The sequence below is a fragment of the Castor canadensis genome, chromosome X, assembly GCF_047511655.1.
Source record: "Castor canadensis chromosome X, mCasCan1.hap1v2, whole genome shotgun sequence".
Lineage (NCBI taxonomy): Eukaryota > Metazoa > Chordata > Mammalia > Rodentia > Castoridae > Castor > Castor canadensis.
Window position 1 is genome coordinate 142206352 of NC_133405.1, and position 15013 is coordinate 142221364.

The following is a 15013-nucleotide window of genomic DNA, read 5'->3' on the forward strand; positions in this document are numbered from 1 at the left end:
GAACAAACAAAAGGACTTTCTGTGTCTCCGTGAACCTGAAACAGAATCATCAGTTTGTGGTTGAGGGAGAGGACTGTGGTGAGGAAAAGTAAGGGAAGGCAACAGTAAGGCAGTGGACAGAATGCAGATGAAATTCAGAATTAATTGAATTTTGGACTTAGAAAAGAAGCAACGAACCCCAACACAGAGCTTTGACCAAAACACTATGAAAGGGGAGAGGTTACAGAAACAGCCTGAAAGAACGAGAGAAGTCTGGGTGCGGTGGCTCATGCCTGTAATACCATTTATTTGGCAGGCAAAGAAGATCTGGAGGATTGTGGTTCGAGAGCAGCTGTGGCAAAAGGTTAGTGAGATGCCATCTCAACAAATAGTCTTGAGTGTGAAGGAGGAGCACGCCTGTCACCTCAGCTATGTGGGAGGTGTGTGTAAGCAGGAGGATCACCGTCCAGGCCACCTGGGCCAGAAGGCGTGAGACCCTACCTGAAAAATAGTAAATGAGCAAAAGGGCTGGGGTTGTGGCTCAAGTGTTAGAGCGCTTTCCTAGCAAGTGCAAGGTCCTGAGTCCTGAGTTCAAAGCCTAGTCCTGGAAAAAAGGGAAACCAAAAAGGAATGGGAGAAAATTTTTTGCCAGCTATTAATTGGATAAGGGAATAGTATCCAATCCAGAATATAGAAAGAACACCAAGACATTAACAGAGAACAAGAAATAACCCGACTAATAAATGAGCAAGTGTATTGAACAGGCAGTTCTCAAAAGAAGAAGTACATATTGCCAGTAAATACAAGAAGGAATGTTAAACATCCTTGGTCATAAAGGATATGCAAATCAAAATGATTGGGATTTTATCTCACTTCATGGAAAACAAAAACAGACGCTGCTGTGGATGGGGACCAGGGAAGTAATACCAGTACATTTTGGTGGGAGTGTAAATTATTGAAGCCACTTTGGAAATCATGGGGTGGTTTGTCAAAAAACTAAAAAGAGAGCTAGCATATGATCCTGCTCCACCACTGCAGGGCATTTATCTGAAGGCATTGAAGTCAGCACACACTAGAGATACTGTGCGGACCTGTGCCACCCACCCTCCCCCCTCCTTTTTTTTTTTTTCTTCTCGGTACTGGCGTTTGAACTCGGCCCGCTAGGCAGGCAGTCCGCTGCAGGAGCCACACCCAGCAGCCCTGATTGTTTCTTTTCCTTTTTTTTTTTTTATATAAAACGTTTAATTTATTGGTCTCTCAGGAGAAATACTACAGCTGAGCCATTAATCTTGTAGCTTTATCAACATTAACTGGTGGATTATCAAGGAATCAGCTCTTTCTGCACAGGTTCAAGTAAAAGGCCTTTTGAAAAGTATGCAAATTCCTTCTGTATGTTTACGAAAGTTTTATTCATTCTGTTAACTTTTTTCATCATTCCCAATGTTTTATCTTCTTAAGATTCATGGTAGCTGGTTTTGTTTTGTTTTTAGCCTTAAAGTTTTTTTTTGGCTGGCTATGTGAACTACATTCCAGGACTTCTGCCCTCTGTTTGTTCTTGGCCATTGTCTTTAGTTGGAGTGAGGATTATGAAAATTCCTAATAGAAAAATTCATAATAGAAGCAAAAACCTGGAACCTGCCAAGGAATGGCACGTGGGTTTGAGCTGGTTCACTTGGCTTGCTGTCTAGTAAGGCTGCCTGAAGCCAAATGATTGATCTGGGTCAGAAAGGCACACAACCCACCCAGTCCGCCCTTAACCCCCGCGAGCTTTAACCCAGACCACCGAAAAATTCCATTAACCTCTCACCAGACCTTCAACCCCTGCATGCAGTAGCCCAGGCTCCAAGTGACACCATCATCAGCATGCTCCCGGGAAGTGATGGTTTCTTTGGATGTACAGAATATTTTAATGTGATGCCCGTCCCATTTGTCTGTACTTGTTTTTATTTCCTGAGCAGTTGGAGTCTTACGTGGAAGGTAGTTGCCAGGCTGGTGGTGTGGGTCAAGAGGCAAGAGTGCCTGGCTAGGAAGCATGGGGCCCTGAATTCAAACCCCAGTGCTACCCAAAAGAAAAAAAAAAAAAAAGAAGGGGTTGCCTATGACCCTATGCTCAGGCATTTCTCCTGTGTTTTCCTATTGTAGTTTCAGGTTTTTGAGCCTTACATTGCAGTCTTTGATTCATTTTGAGTTGGTGTTTTGTACAGGGTGAGAGAGGGGTCTTGTTTCACTTTTAGATGTGCTGTTTTCCCAACACCATTTGTTGAAGAGGCTGTCTTTTTTTTCCAGTTTTCGCAAAGGGTTGCGCAACTTTGTTGAAAAGCAGATGGCTCTGGCAGTGTGGTCTTGTTTGTGGATCTTCTGGTGTGTTCCAATGGTCTGTGTCTCTTTTGGGGCCAGTACTATACTGTTAATGTTACTGTGGCTCTGTGATGTACTTTGAGGTCAGGTATTATGATACCTCAAGCGTCGCTCTTCTTGCTCAGGATCTGGTGGCTGTTTGGACTCTTTCATTCCCATGTGAATTGCAGGATTGATTTCAATTTCTGGGAATACTGCATGACATTGTGATTTTAATAAGGATTACACTGAATCTGCAGCTTGATTTTGACATGTAGCCTTTTTCACACTATTAAGTCTGCCCATCCATGAACATGGGTGTTCTTTCTATTTTCTAGTATCTTCTTTAATTTCTTGCCTCACTGCTTTGTAGTTTTCAGTGTAGAGCTCTTTCCCCTTTCTAGGTTGGGTCATTGCTACGTATTTAATTTTTTTGAGGCTTTTGTGAGTGGGATTGTTTTCCTGATTTGTTTTCTCAGCCTATTTATTATTGGTGTAAGCAAAAGCTACTGACATTTTTGCATTGAATTTTGTATCCTTCTACTTGGCAGAAAATGTTAATTAAAAACTGAGAGCTTTTTGGTCTTATATTTGGGATCATACCATCTGCACATAGGGATAATTAGACATCTTTCCTACTTTCATCCCTTCTCTTTCTTTCTCTTGCCATATTGTTCTGGCTAAGAATTCAAGCACTATTTTTCCACAGTGGGAAGAATGAGCACCTTTCTTTCTCTCCTACCTGTAACGTGAGAGGACATGCTTTCTTTTTGTTGTTGTTGTTTGTTTGTTTGTTTTTCTTTTCTTCCATTTAGTGTGATGTTACCCCTTTATCGTGTTAAGGTATTTTCCTTCTGTTCCTAGTTTGTTGAGGACTTTTATCATAGAGGCATGGTGAGTTTTATCAAAGATTTTTTTTCTGTGCCTATTGAAGATGACTTTTTTTTTTTTTTTCTTTCTCGGTACCGGGCTTTGAACTCGGCTTCACGCTTGCGAGGCAGGCACTCTACCACTTGAGCCACTCCTCCAGCCTAAGGTGACATGATTTTTTTTTTGTTCTTTATTCTGTTTACATGCTGTATTACTCTTACTGAGTTGTGTATGTCAAAACCATCCTTGCGTCCCTGGGATTGAGGCCATCTTGATGACAGTGTATTCCGTTTGGAAGTATTTTGTTGAGAAGGTTTGCATCTGTGTTCAGCAAGGACGTTGGTCTCTGACTTACTTTGTTGTTGCTGTGACCTTATTCCCTGTGGGTATCAAGGTGACACTGGCTTCACGAATGAGTGTGGTAATGTTCCTTCCCTTTCTGTTTTATGGAATAACTTGAGGAGAAGTGGTCTTAGTTCCTCTTTAATGGTCTGGGTATAATTCTCAGCAGTAAATCCATCAAGTCCTAGGTTTCTTTGTTAGAAACTTCAATCTCATTGTTCACTGTAGAGCTGGTTAAGGTGATTTATATTGTCTTGGTACAATTTTGGTAGGTCACATTGCTCTAAAAATTTATGTATTCCTCCTATATCTTCCAGTGCACTGGAATGCAGGTTTTCAGTGTGCTCCCTAATGATCCTCTGAAGTTTGTTGGTATTTGTTGTGATGTCCCCCTTTTCATTTCTAATTTTATTAATTTGGGCCATTTCTCTCCTTCTTTGGGTTAGTTTGGCTACGGGTTTGTCTATCTAGTTTATCTTCTGAAAAGTTCAACTTTTGCTGCATTGACTGCATTATTTAAAAAATCTCCATTTCATTAAATTCCTGCCTTAATTTTATTACTTCTTTCCACGTTCTGATTTGAGTTTTTCTTGCTCTTGTTTTTCTGAGAGCTTGGAATATGTGGTTAGGTCCCTTACTTGAGATCTCTCCAATTTTTTAAATGTTGGCACGCCGAGGTATAAGGTTTCATCTTAGTGTTGCCTCTGTGGTGTCCCAAAAGTTCTGGTAAATTGTGTTTTCATTTTCACTTGATTTCTTTGATGACTGATCGTTCAAAAGTATAGGAGTTTGTATATTTTTTATAGCTTCTCTTGCTGTTAACTTGTAGTTTTATTGCATTGTGGTCTGGTAAAATACAGGATGTTATTTTAGCTTTCTTGTGTCTGTTAAGACTTGGTTTATGTTCCAAAATATGACCTATTTTGGAAAAACTTCCATGGGCTGCTGAGTAGAATATGTATGCTGTGGCTGCTGCGTGGAATATTTCTAGATGTCTGTTCTGTCCATATGATCTAGGGCATCATTTAATTCTGATCTCTAATTTTTTCTTTTTTTTTTTTTAGTCAGCATGACATGCATATTAATGAGAGTGGATATTGAAGTCACCCTGTCACTGTGTTGTGTTTTACCTGTGTTTTTATGTCCAGAAGTATTTGTTTTTTGAAATTAGGTACACTGACATTCAGTGTGCATCTTTTTTGTAAACAAATTCTTCACAAGTTGTTTTCTTTTTAATGCATCATTTCCTTTGTCAGTGTGAAGTGACGTTTATGAACCTTCTGGGTAATTTGGGTTTGAAGTTTGTTGTATCAGCTTGCCTTTGTTCTCCATGTGCTTTGCAATATCTTTTTCCATACTTTTGAGGCTGTGTTTGTTTTCCACTGCGGTGCCTTTCTTGTAGGCAACAATTGGTTGGGGCTTGTGTTTTAATCTAACCCACCAGTCTGTGACTTTTGATTGGAATACTGAAACCATTAATGTTTGGAGTTAATTTTGAAAGGTACGTAGTCATTTCTGCCACTTCGTTGTTTTGTAGCATTTGATTCTTTTCTCCTGCTCATTTGCTTATCTGCTTGTACAGTGAGCTTTATTCTGCCTTGTGTTTTTTGGCTGCATTTCTCTTTTTCATCTGTGTGTAGGGTTCCTTTAAGTATCTTCCTTAGTGGTCGTGAGCTCTTTTAGCTTTTCTTTGTCATTTCTCCTTCACTTATGCAGGACAGCTTAGCAGGTAGTCCCTTTCAGGGCTTGTAATGCATCATCCCATTCCCTTTGGGCTTTTAACACTTCTGTTGAGAAATGTGCTGTTTTCTGAAGGGTCTGCCTGTATATATAATGTGGTGCCTCTCGTGCTGCTTTCAAAATTTTTCCCTTCTACATAAGTAATGACTTAATTGTAGTATGAAATTGTGGGTGGTTTTTCTCTTCTTTTTTTTTTTTTTAAACACTTGTCTGTTTATAATCCTAAAAGCCTCCTATACTCAGACGACCTGTCTTGTTCCCCAGATTTGTGAAGTTTCTGCTGTTACTTTGTGAATATGTGCTCTATACCTTTAGTTTGTACCTTGTGCCTCTTCTCCTCCTTCTATGCCCACAATTTGTAAGATCGGTCTTTCTTTCAGTGGTGTCCCAGAGGTTTTACCTGTCCCACTTGTACCTTTCAACTGTTTTCTTTGTCTGAATGTTTTAATCTTGTCTGTCTTTGCTTGAAGTCCTGGTATTTTTTTCTTTTTTTTTTAACCCCAGGAGCAGAATGTCCATATATATTGAGAAAAATGTCATAGAAGCAAAGTAAGCAGGTACGTTGGCCAAAAAAGATAGTAATATTTCCTGTATTGTATTTCTAGTGAAAATCTCTCGGACATAACCATAAACAAGCCCCTCTTTACCTAAAGCTTTAAAATAAGAATACTTTTCTTGTGTCTGTGTTGGAAGGAATCTTCTGTATGAATCTTGTAAGGACTGTTGAGTATTAGTACCAGACTTATTTTCTCTACTTCCAGCATCCTGTCTTCAAGCTGTGATATGCTGGATGTTCCGCCTTCAGTTTGATCCAGTTGATGATGAAGTTTTCCTTTGATTTTTGAGCTTTTCATTTTCAGATTGCAGCTTGATTTTTGTCAGGATGTGTATATTATTACTGAAGTCCTCTTTCTTTTCCTGCATTGTCTTCCTTGTTTTTCATCCAGCTGTTTATGTGTGTTGTCTTGGAATTTCATCCAGGTTCATATTCATGTCCTCATTAATTTTGTTTATCATTCTTGTAATCACTGTTTTGATTTCTTTCTCTGGGACATCATTCACTTCACTGTCATTAGTGTCCATTGGTGGGGAGCTGCTGACCCTTGGAGTGGTCATGTTGCATTGTTTTCTTTTTTTATTATTATTATTTTATTATTCATATCTGCATAGAAGGCTTGGGTCATTTCTCCCCCTGCCCCCACCCCCTCCCTTACCACCCACTGTGCCCCTCCTCTCCCCCCCAGCTCCTCAATACCCAGCAGAAACTATTTTGCCCTTATTTCTAATTTTGTTGTAGAGAGAGTATAAGCCATAATAGGAAGGAACAAGGCTTTTTGCTGGTTGAGATAAGGGTAGCTATACAGGGAGTTGACTCATTAATTTCCTGTGCGTGTGTGTTACCTTCTAGGTTAATTCTTTTTGATCTCACCTTTTCTCTAGTTCCTGGTCCCCTTTTCCTATTGGCCTCAGTTGCTTTTAAGGTATCTGCTTTAGTTTCTCTGCGTTAAGGGCAACAAATGCTAGCTAATCTTTTAGGTGTCTTGCCTATCCTCACCCCTCCCTTGTGTGCTCTCGCTTTTATCATGTGCTCAAAGTCCAATCCCCTTGTTGTGTTTGCCCTTGATCTAATGTCCGCATATGAGGGAGAACATATGATATTTGGTCTTTTGGGCCAGGCTAACCTCACTCAGAATGATGTTCTCCAATTCCATCCATTTACCAGCGAATGATAACATTTTGTTCTTCTTCATGGCTGCATAAAATTCCAGTGTTTATAGGTACCACATTTTCTTAATCCATTCGTCAGTGGTGGGACATCTTGGCTGTTTCCATAACTTGGCTATTGTGAATAGTGCCGCAATAAACATGGGTGTGCAGGTGCCTCTGGAGTAACCTGTGTCACAGTCTTTTGGGTATATCCCCAAGAGTGGTATTGCTGGATCAAATGGTAGATCGATGTCCAGCTTTTTAAGTAGCCTCCAAATTTTTTTCCAGAGTGTTTGTACTAGTCTGCATTCCCACCAGCAGTGTAAGAGGGTTCCTTTTTCCCTGCATCCTCGCCAACACCTGTTGTTGGTGGTGTTGCTGATGATGGCTATTCTAACAGGGGTGAGGTGGAATCTTAGTGTGGTTTTAATTTGCATTTCCTTTATTGCTAGAGATGGTGAGCATTTTTTCATGTGTTTTCTGGCCATTTGAATTTCTTCTTCTGAGAAAGTTCTGTTTAGTTCACTTGCCCCTTTCTTTATTGGTTCATTAGTTCTGGGAGAATTTAGTTTTTTAAGTTCCCTATATATTCTGGTTATCAGTCCTTTGTCTGATGTGTTATTGGCAAATATTTTCTCCCACTCTGTGGGTGTTCTCTTCAGTTTAGAGACCATTTCTTTTGATGAACAGAAGCTTTTTAGCTTTATGAGGTCCATTTATCTATGCTATCTCTTAGTTGCTGCACTGCTGGGGTTTCGTTGAGAAAGGTCTTACCTATACCTACTAACTCCAGAGTATTTCCTACTCTTTCCTTTATCAACTTAAGAGTTTGTGGTCTGATATGAAGATCCTTGATCCATTTTGAGTTAATCTTGGTATAGGGTGATATACATGGATCTAGTTTCAGTGTTTTGCAGACTGCTAACGAGTTTTCCCAGCAGTTTTTGTTGAAGAGGCAGCTATTTCTCCATCGTGTATTTTTAGCTCCTTTGTCAAAGACAAATTGGTTATAGTTGTGTGGCTTCATATCTGGGTCCTCTATTCTGTTCCACTGGTCTTCATGTCTGTTTTTGTGCCAGTACCATGCTGTGTTTATTGTTATTGCTTTGTAATATAGTTTGAAGTCAGGTATCGTGATACCTCCAGTATTGTTCTTTTGACTGAGTATTGCCTTGACTATTCGTGGCCTCTTGTGTTTCCATGTAAATGTCATGGTAGATTTTTCAATGTCTTTAATGAATGTCATTGGAATATTGATGGGAATTGCATTAAACATGTAGATTACTTTTGGGAGTATAGACATTTTTACTATGTTGATTCTACCAATCCATGAGCATGGGAGATCTCTCCACTTTCTATAGTCTTCCTCAATCTCTTTCTTCAGAAGTTTATAGTTTTCCTCGTAGAGGTCATTCACATCTTTTGTTTTCTATGTTGATTTTATTTCCTGGTACCTTACTATAGCTATTGATGATGTCTAGAATCTTCTGAGTAGAGTTTTTTGGGTCTTTAAGGTATAGGATCATGTCATCTGCAAATAGGGATATCATGACAGTTTCTTTACCAATTTGTATTCCTTTTATTCCTTCTTCTTGCCTAATTGCTCTGGCTAGGAATTCCAGTACTATGTTGAATAGGAGTGGTGATAGTGGGCATCCTTGTCTGGTTCCTGATTTTAGAGGGAATGGTTTCAGTTTTTCTCCGTTACGTATAATGCTGGCTGTAGGTTTGTCATATATCGCTTTTATAATGTTGAGGTACTTCCCTTCTGGTCCTCGTTTTCTTAGAGCTTTTAGCATGAAATGGTGTTGGATCTTATCAAAGGCTTTTTCTGCATCTATTGAGATGATCAAGTGGTTTTTATCTTTGCTTCTGTTAATGTGGCTTATTACATTTATTAATTTTCGTATGTTGAACTACCCCTGCCTTCCTGGGATGAAGCCTACTTGGTCGTGGTGAATAATCTTTTTGATGTGTTGTTGAATTTGGTTTGCCATTATTTTGTTGAGGATTTTTGCGTCAGTGTTCACTAAGGAGATTGGCCTATAGTTCTCCTTTTTGGAGGTGTCTTTGCCTGGTTTTGGGATAAGGGTAATACTGGCTTCATAAGATGTGTTAGGCAGATTTCCCTCCCTTTCTATTTCATGGAACAGTTTAAGGAGGGTTGGTATCAGTTCTTCTTTAAAGGTCTGATAGAATTCAGCAGAGAATCCATCATTTTGGCTATTGTAAGGGAGCTGCAATAAACGTGTATCTCTCTTGTATAGTGATTTACACTCCTTTGGATACATGCCCAAGAGTGGTATGGTGGAGTCATAAGGTAAGGCTGTTTTTTAGCATTTTGAGACACTGCCATGCCTTTTTCTTAATGATTGCCAATCTGGCTGGGGCCGGATGGAGTCTTTGTGCAGTTTTGAGTTGCATGTTCCTTTATGAGTAAGGATGATGAACATGCCTTTCTGTATTTATTAGCCATTTGAATTTCGTCTGAGGGCTGTCTATAGTTTCATTTGCCCATTTTTAAGTTGGATTATTTGTTCTTTTGCTACTTGGTGTTTTTAGCTCTTTATATATTCTGGGTATTAATCCCTTATGTGTTGAATAGCTGGTGAAGATTTTCTCCCACTCTGTGGTGTACCTCTTTTTTTTTGAAGTGCAGCAAAGTTTTAACTTGATGCAGTTCCATTAGACAATTCTTGCTCTCATTTCCTGGGCAATTGGAGTCCTAGTCAGAAAACAAATATATGAATCTTCCAGAGTCTTCCTGTAGTAGTTTCAGGGTTGTAGGTCTTAGTGTTGAGATCTTTTGTGCATTTAGAGTTGATTTTCATTCAGGGTGAGAGATGGTCTGGTTTCAGTCTTCTGTCTGTAAACAGTCACTTTCCCCAGCACTAGCTTGTGTTTTGATATAGGGTCTTGCCAACTTTTTCGGCTGGGCTGGCCTTGAATTTCAATCTTCCCATTTTCTACTTCCCACATAGCTGGGATTCCAGTTGTTTAACACCATGCCTGGCCATGTTGTCATGCCCCTTTAACCTGAAAGATTGATTGAGTTTTACCCTTCAGTCCGTCTGCAATGAAAATAGTGCATTAATGTTTTAAATTGTATGTTTATGTGTCTTCCTGAATATTCCATAATTTTTCTTCACAAAAATGTTGCTACATTATTTCTCGCCTAAGTATTAATACATGTCAGAGTAGTACTGTGCGTTGTGGCCTTTCATGTTTTTTTAAAAACAAACAAACAAACCACCTTTTTAAAAAAATCTGTTGTAATGCTTTCAGGGGACTTGAATTCTGCTTGACCTCATGTCATTGCTGTTGTTTTTCTCGTTTAGTCTAGTATTCCTATTCCCAATTTTATCCTTTTGCCTCTGCTAAGTAATTTGATTTCAGATGTGCCTCATAGAAAAATGATACATTTAGGACTTGCATTGTGAGCCATGTTGGAAATTGCATTCTTGTAATAGGTAGGTTAATCCCATTTGTACTTAACTAATAATTTCCTTTTCCGTATTGTGAAAATCTTTTACAGTTGCAAGTATAATGTAGTGTCTGCTATGTTTTTTCTCTAGACGTTCACATTTTCACCTTACTTTATATACAGAATTTCTTTTGGTTTTGGGAGGGTTTTGTATTTTGTTGTAGTGATTAGCTTTGTACTTACTGAGATATATTAAATACTTGTAGGGCAGTTGTTAATATGGTGGATAAGAGACACCCAGTGCTTTCCTGTGCTAGTCTAATCTGAAACAAAGTCACCAGGTTTGTGACTCTGAGTGTTGGGTGACCTAGAAAAGCAAGGGAGGGAAACAGTAAACGGTAGACAGAAACCATATGGAAACCAGAACTATGGAGCTTTAGATTTGTAAAAGAAATAATGAACCTTAAAAAACAGTGAAACTGGGGTTTTAGACCACTGGCCCAAGCTCCAGAGGTTCCACGTGTCAGGTCCAGCCAGTTGCTGCAGTACACCAAGTAGAGGAGACAAGTAATGGTGAAGGTCAGAGAAAGGAGGTTTATCACGTGGCAGGGGACCCTTCAGCCCATTTTCCTGGTACAGACATGAACTTTTGGTTCAAATAGAAAAAACATTAGAGCAGGGGGTATGTGGCATGCATAGTTAAACAGTCGCAGTCACAAGGGGTGACCTGGTCATCTTTTTTGGGAGGGTTCTGGAGAAGTTGCTATTGCTGTCGTGACTTGAGGGGAGCAGTGTGGTCAGGATAAGCAAGTCATTGTTGCCTGGCAGGTGGTCTCTTCCTTTCCTAGGGGTCAGTTTCTTCCATCTCTTCTTGTAAAGTTGCTGTCCTTTCTGGATTCTAAGGTGGCTGCAAGATGAATGTCTCAAAGCAAAGGCAGATACAAAAATGGAGGTAGGGATGTCAAGCTTTTCTCCTGCTTTTAGTTAGTTTATGGACCCCAGGAAAGGAGTCATTCTCCCCCCTCTCCCCGCCAATAGCAAAAGTAGCTTGTAAGTACCTGTTGCAATAGCAAAAGTAGCTTGTAAGTACCTGTTGCAAGAGCACTGAGCAAAGTAGTAGGAAAGAGGGAAAATCCCCCAAGTGGGGCCACAAAGAAAGGAAAAAGCAAGCATCAGGAAAAGTCCTGAGAGTTTAAAAACATAAGGCTTAAGATGGGATGTCTTCGCATCTCGGAGCAAGCCAGTGCTAGTGCAAGGTTCGCTAACACTTCCCAGCTTGGTTGCTGGTGAAGTGGGGGGAGGTCATTGCAGGAGGTGTCTTTGTCAAACGTTTTGGATGGGAAAAGCAGAAGATTCTGCTTTTTTTGCATTCCAAACCCCAAAGAACACTCCCGTGTACAGGTGTAGCAAGCAGCCACCTGAGAGTCTGGGTGGATCCAGCTGTGGATGCAAGGAGAAAATACCAGATGGTGGCTCTGTGCTCTGCTAAGATTAGGGAAGCTAGCTATGAGATGAGGCTAGGCACTCAGCATCAACCGTAGCCTCCATTGCTTCCCCCAGGTGGTACAAACTGCTTCGATTTGACTGCTTTTTTGTACACTTTCAGAGGGCTGGAGAGTTTGGTGAGCAGCAGATGCATCTCAGGAATTTCTCACAGTAAGCCAGCATGCACAGTGTGCACGTCGGGGTTGGGATGCCTCAACAGAGTGCTTAGGCGGTGTTGGTGAGAGCAGTTTAAGACAGGAACTCATCCCAGCAGGGAAGACAAGAGGCAGAGAGAGACAAGGGAGAGAGGGGAGAAGAGGGAGGGAGAGAAGGAAGACAGACAGAGGAGGCTGCCCAGCAACAAAATATACTTTAGGACAAGCCTGGCTTATGAGAGAAAATACGTGGTATTTATCATTCGCAGTCTGGTTTATTTCAATTCAGGTGATGAGTTCTAGCTCCATCATTTCTCCTGCAAACAATATAATTTTACATTTATTTATTTGTTTATTTATTAGCAATACTGGAGTTTGTCGGCCACCATGGGGGTTTCCTACTGCTTTTGCTCAGTGCCTCTGTAACAGAGAGGGAGGGAGGTAGAGAAGAGGGGGGAAATACAGAGTGGGGAGGGGGAGGAAAGGAGAGGAATTGAGAGAGAGGGAGAAGGTGAGAAGTTGGGAGGGAGGGATGGATACAGATGGCGAGAAAGGGGGGGAGAGAGGAAGGGAAAGAGGGAGGGGAAAGGGAGGGGGAGAGGGAAGGATTGAGTCAGATGTGGGAAAGGGGACAGGGAGAGGGAGGGATGGAAGGAAGGAGACAGATGTGGGAAAGGGGACAGGGAGAGGGAGGGATGGAAGGAGAGGGACAGACAAGGAGTAAGATGAGAGAGAGTGATGGAGAGAGGAGGAAGGAGGGAGGGGGAAAATGAGGGGGCCAGAGGAGAGATGGAAAGGGAGAGGTAGAGAGGGAGGGAGATAGAAGGTGGGAGGGAAGAATAGAGACAAGAGGGGAAGGGGGAGGGAAGGTGAGATGGAGGGTGAAGGAGAGAGGAGCAGGAAGGATGAGCCAGAGAAGGAGGGAGAGAAGGACAGGGGGAGGAAGCAGAGGAGAGCAGAGGAGGGGGAGGGATATGTGGGAGGAAGAGCGAGGAGAGGGAGGGAAGGAGAGATGGAGAGAGACAGACTGAGGGTGGGAAAGAGGAAGGGAAACCGAAAAAGAGGGAGAGAGGGAAGGAGAAACAGAGAGAGAGAGAAAGAGAGGGAGCACTGGAGTACTCAAGTTCAGAGCCTTGAACTTGCTAGTCAGGAGATCTGTAACTTAAGGCACATCCCAGTGTCTCCCCTGACTTTTTAATTTATTTTTGCTTTAGTTCTTTTTCAGGTAAGTTCTTTAACTTTTTGCCTGCAACCAGTATCCTCAGACTAGTATCCTCCTACCTGCAACCTCCTGCATAGCTGAGAGTATAGGTGTGTGTTGAGGTGGGGGTCTTGCTACCTCTTTGCCCAGGCTGGCCTTAAGCCAGGCTCCTCCTGATCTCTTTCTCCCAAGTAGCTGGGATTGCTACTAGTAGTAGTAGTAGGCGTGAGCCACTGTGTCTGGTCCCTTCACTCTTCCTTATGTCTGAATAATACTCCATTGTGTCTATGTGCCACGTTTTCTTTATTCATTCACCAGTTGATGGGGAACTAGGTTGATTCCACAGCTTGGGTATTGTGAATAGGGAGTGCCACTGTAAACATGGGGTGTGCTGAGTTTTCAAGGCAGTATAGCTCTCACTCTCTTTTCCCTCTAGGCTGTGTGTGGGGGGGGGGTGGCGGGGCGTGGGGAGAGAGAGAGAGAGAGAGACACTCAGGTCTGAGAATCTGGGGTCATTCTCCATTCCGCTGTCACCTTGAACCAATCGTTCCCCTTTAAACCCTGTTTCTAATCAGTAAATTACACATAAATAAAAATATTTAATTGGACAGCAAATAGATCAACAACTGTGTGAATCTTTTTCCTTGTTCCCACAGTCAACTCCTGTTTGAGGATTCTGTCTCAGGAATGTTTATCCGAAGTGTTGCCTGAAGTTGCTTATCATTTCATCTCATTCTCCCTGTTTTCCACAACTCAGAGACAACATGAAGTGTTTCCGGGAGTTGCTTATCATTTCCTCTCAGTCTCCCTGTATCTCACTAGCAGGTGAGCACAAACAGGCCATGTTGTCACCCATGCAAGTCATGCACAGCAAGAGCCATGTCTGTGTGCATGCAGCAAATCCAGGTACTTTCTGAAGGCCCTCCAAGGGTAAGAAAGAAAAGAAAGGGGAGGCTTGGAAGAAGAGATGCAGGAAGCAAATAAGGTAGTCCAGGAGTGTCTGGAAGCTTCTGAACACACACACGAGTAATGCATGCCCAAATTAAATGTGACTGTCTGGTTCTTGCAACAGATGTATTTTAGTACTACTAGTGACAAGCACTGACAGAAAAGATGGAGACACTGGCTTCACATGGTACAAGCTTTGCTGTGGATAACAAATAATTAAAGCTCAACTAAAGCAAGCCAGGCTGTGTCAGTGGCAAGTCTATGCAGAAGTCAAACAGTGTTGGGTTGGGGTGGCGGAGTGGCTCAAGTGGTAGAGTGCCTGCCTAGCAAGCCCAAGGCCTGAGTTCAGACCCAAACCAACCAACCAAACAAACCCAAAACAAAAAGCAGCATAGGGGTAGAGAGCAAAGGGATCCCCTTTGGATAAGGTAGTCTTGAAGGCTGAGTGGGGGGTGACATCTGAGCTGGGGGTCAGCAGAATGAGAAGTTGGCCAGCAGTGTGCTTCAAAGTCATGTTTGTGTTAGTTTGCCAAGGTTGTCAGAAACAGAGACTACAAAAATTTTTCTTAAAAGGTTAAAAATATGCTCGTTATCTCACAGTTCTAAAGATCAGAAGTCTAAAATGAAGAGTTGGCAGGTCCATGGTTTCCCTCTGAATGTGTAGGGAAGGATCTGTTGTAAGCCTTTCTCTTAGCACCGGTGGTGCCTTGGCTTGTGGCATTGTTCTTCCAGTCTTTCCGTGGTGCTCTCCCTGTGTGTCAGGAACATTAAGTGAAATACTTGGTTTTAATCTAACGACTTACTTACCATTTAAGAGGGTGTACG

The 15013-nt window shown here is 41.6% G+C and overlaps 2 protein-coding genes across 51 annotated transcripts in view; one reads left to right on the forward strand and one right to left on the reverse strand.

Moving 5' to 3' along the window:
* The window catches only part of LOC141410420 (ATP-dependent RNA helicase DDX3Y), a 1065346-nt gene that overhangs the window by 435490 nt on the left and 614843 nt on the right, over nucleotides 1–15013 (reverse strand). The window lies entirely within an intron of this gene.
* LOC141419674 (uncharacterized) overlaps nucleotides 1–15013 on the forward strand; it is a 78481-nt gene that overhangs the window by 26806 nt on the left and 36662 nt on the right. For 26 of the 49 annotated variants that reach the window (XM_074062963.1, XM_074062980.1, XM_074062982.1 and 23 more), the window contains 2 exons: nucleotides 296–343; nucleotides 13897–14065. The exons of 3 other annotated variants lie outside the window; for them this stretch is intronic. Coding sequence is in view for 33 of the 46 variants with exons in the window: in XM_074062951.1 (XP_073919052.1) it covers nucleotides 296–343; nucleotides 13897–14065 (217 nt within the window). In the remaining 13 variants the exon portion in view is untranslated. Of the gene's footprint in view, nucleotides 1–295; nucleotides 344–3317; nucleotides 3353–5772; nucleotides 5826–12005; nucleotides 12056–13896; nucleotides 14066–15013 lie in introns of all 49 variants that reach the window. 20 more of the 49 variants (XM_074062995.1, XM_074062961.1, XM_074062975.1 and 17 more) reach the window with 8 other exon arrangements.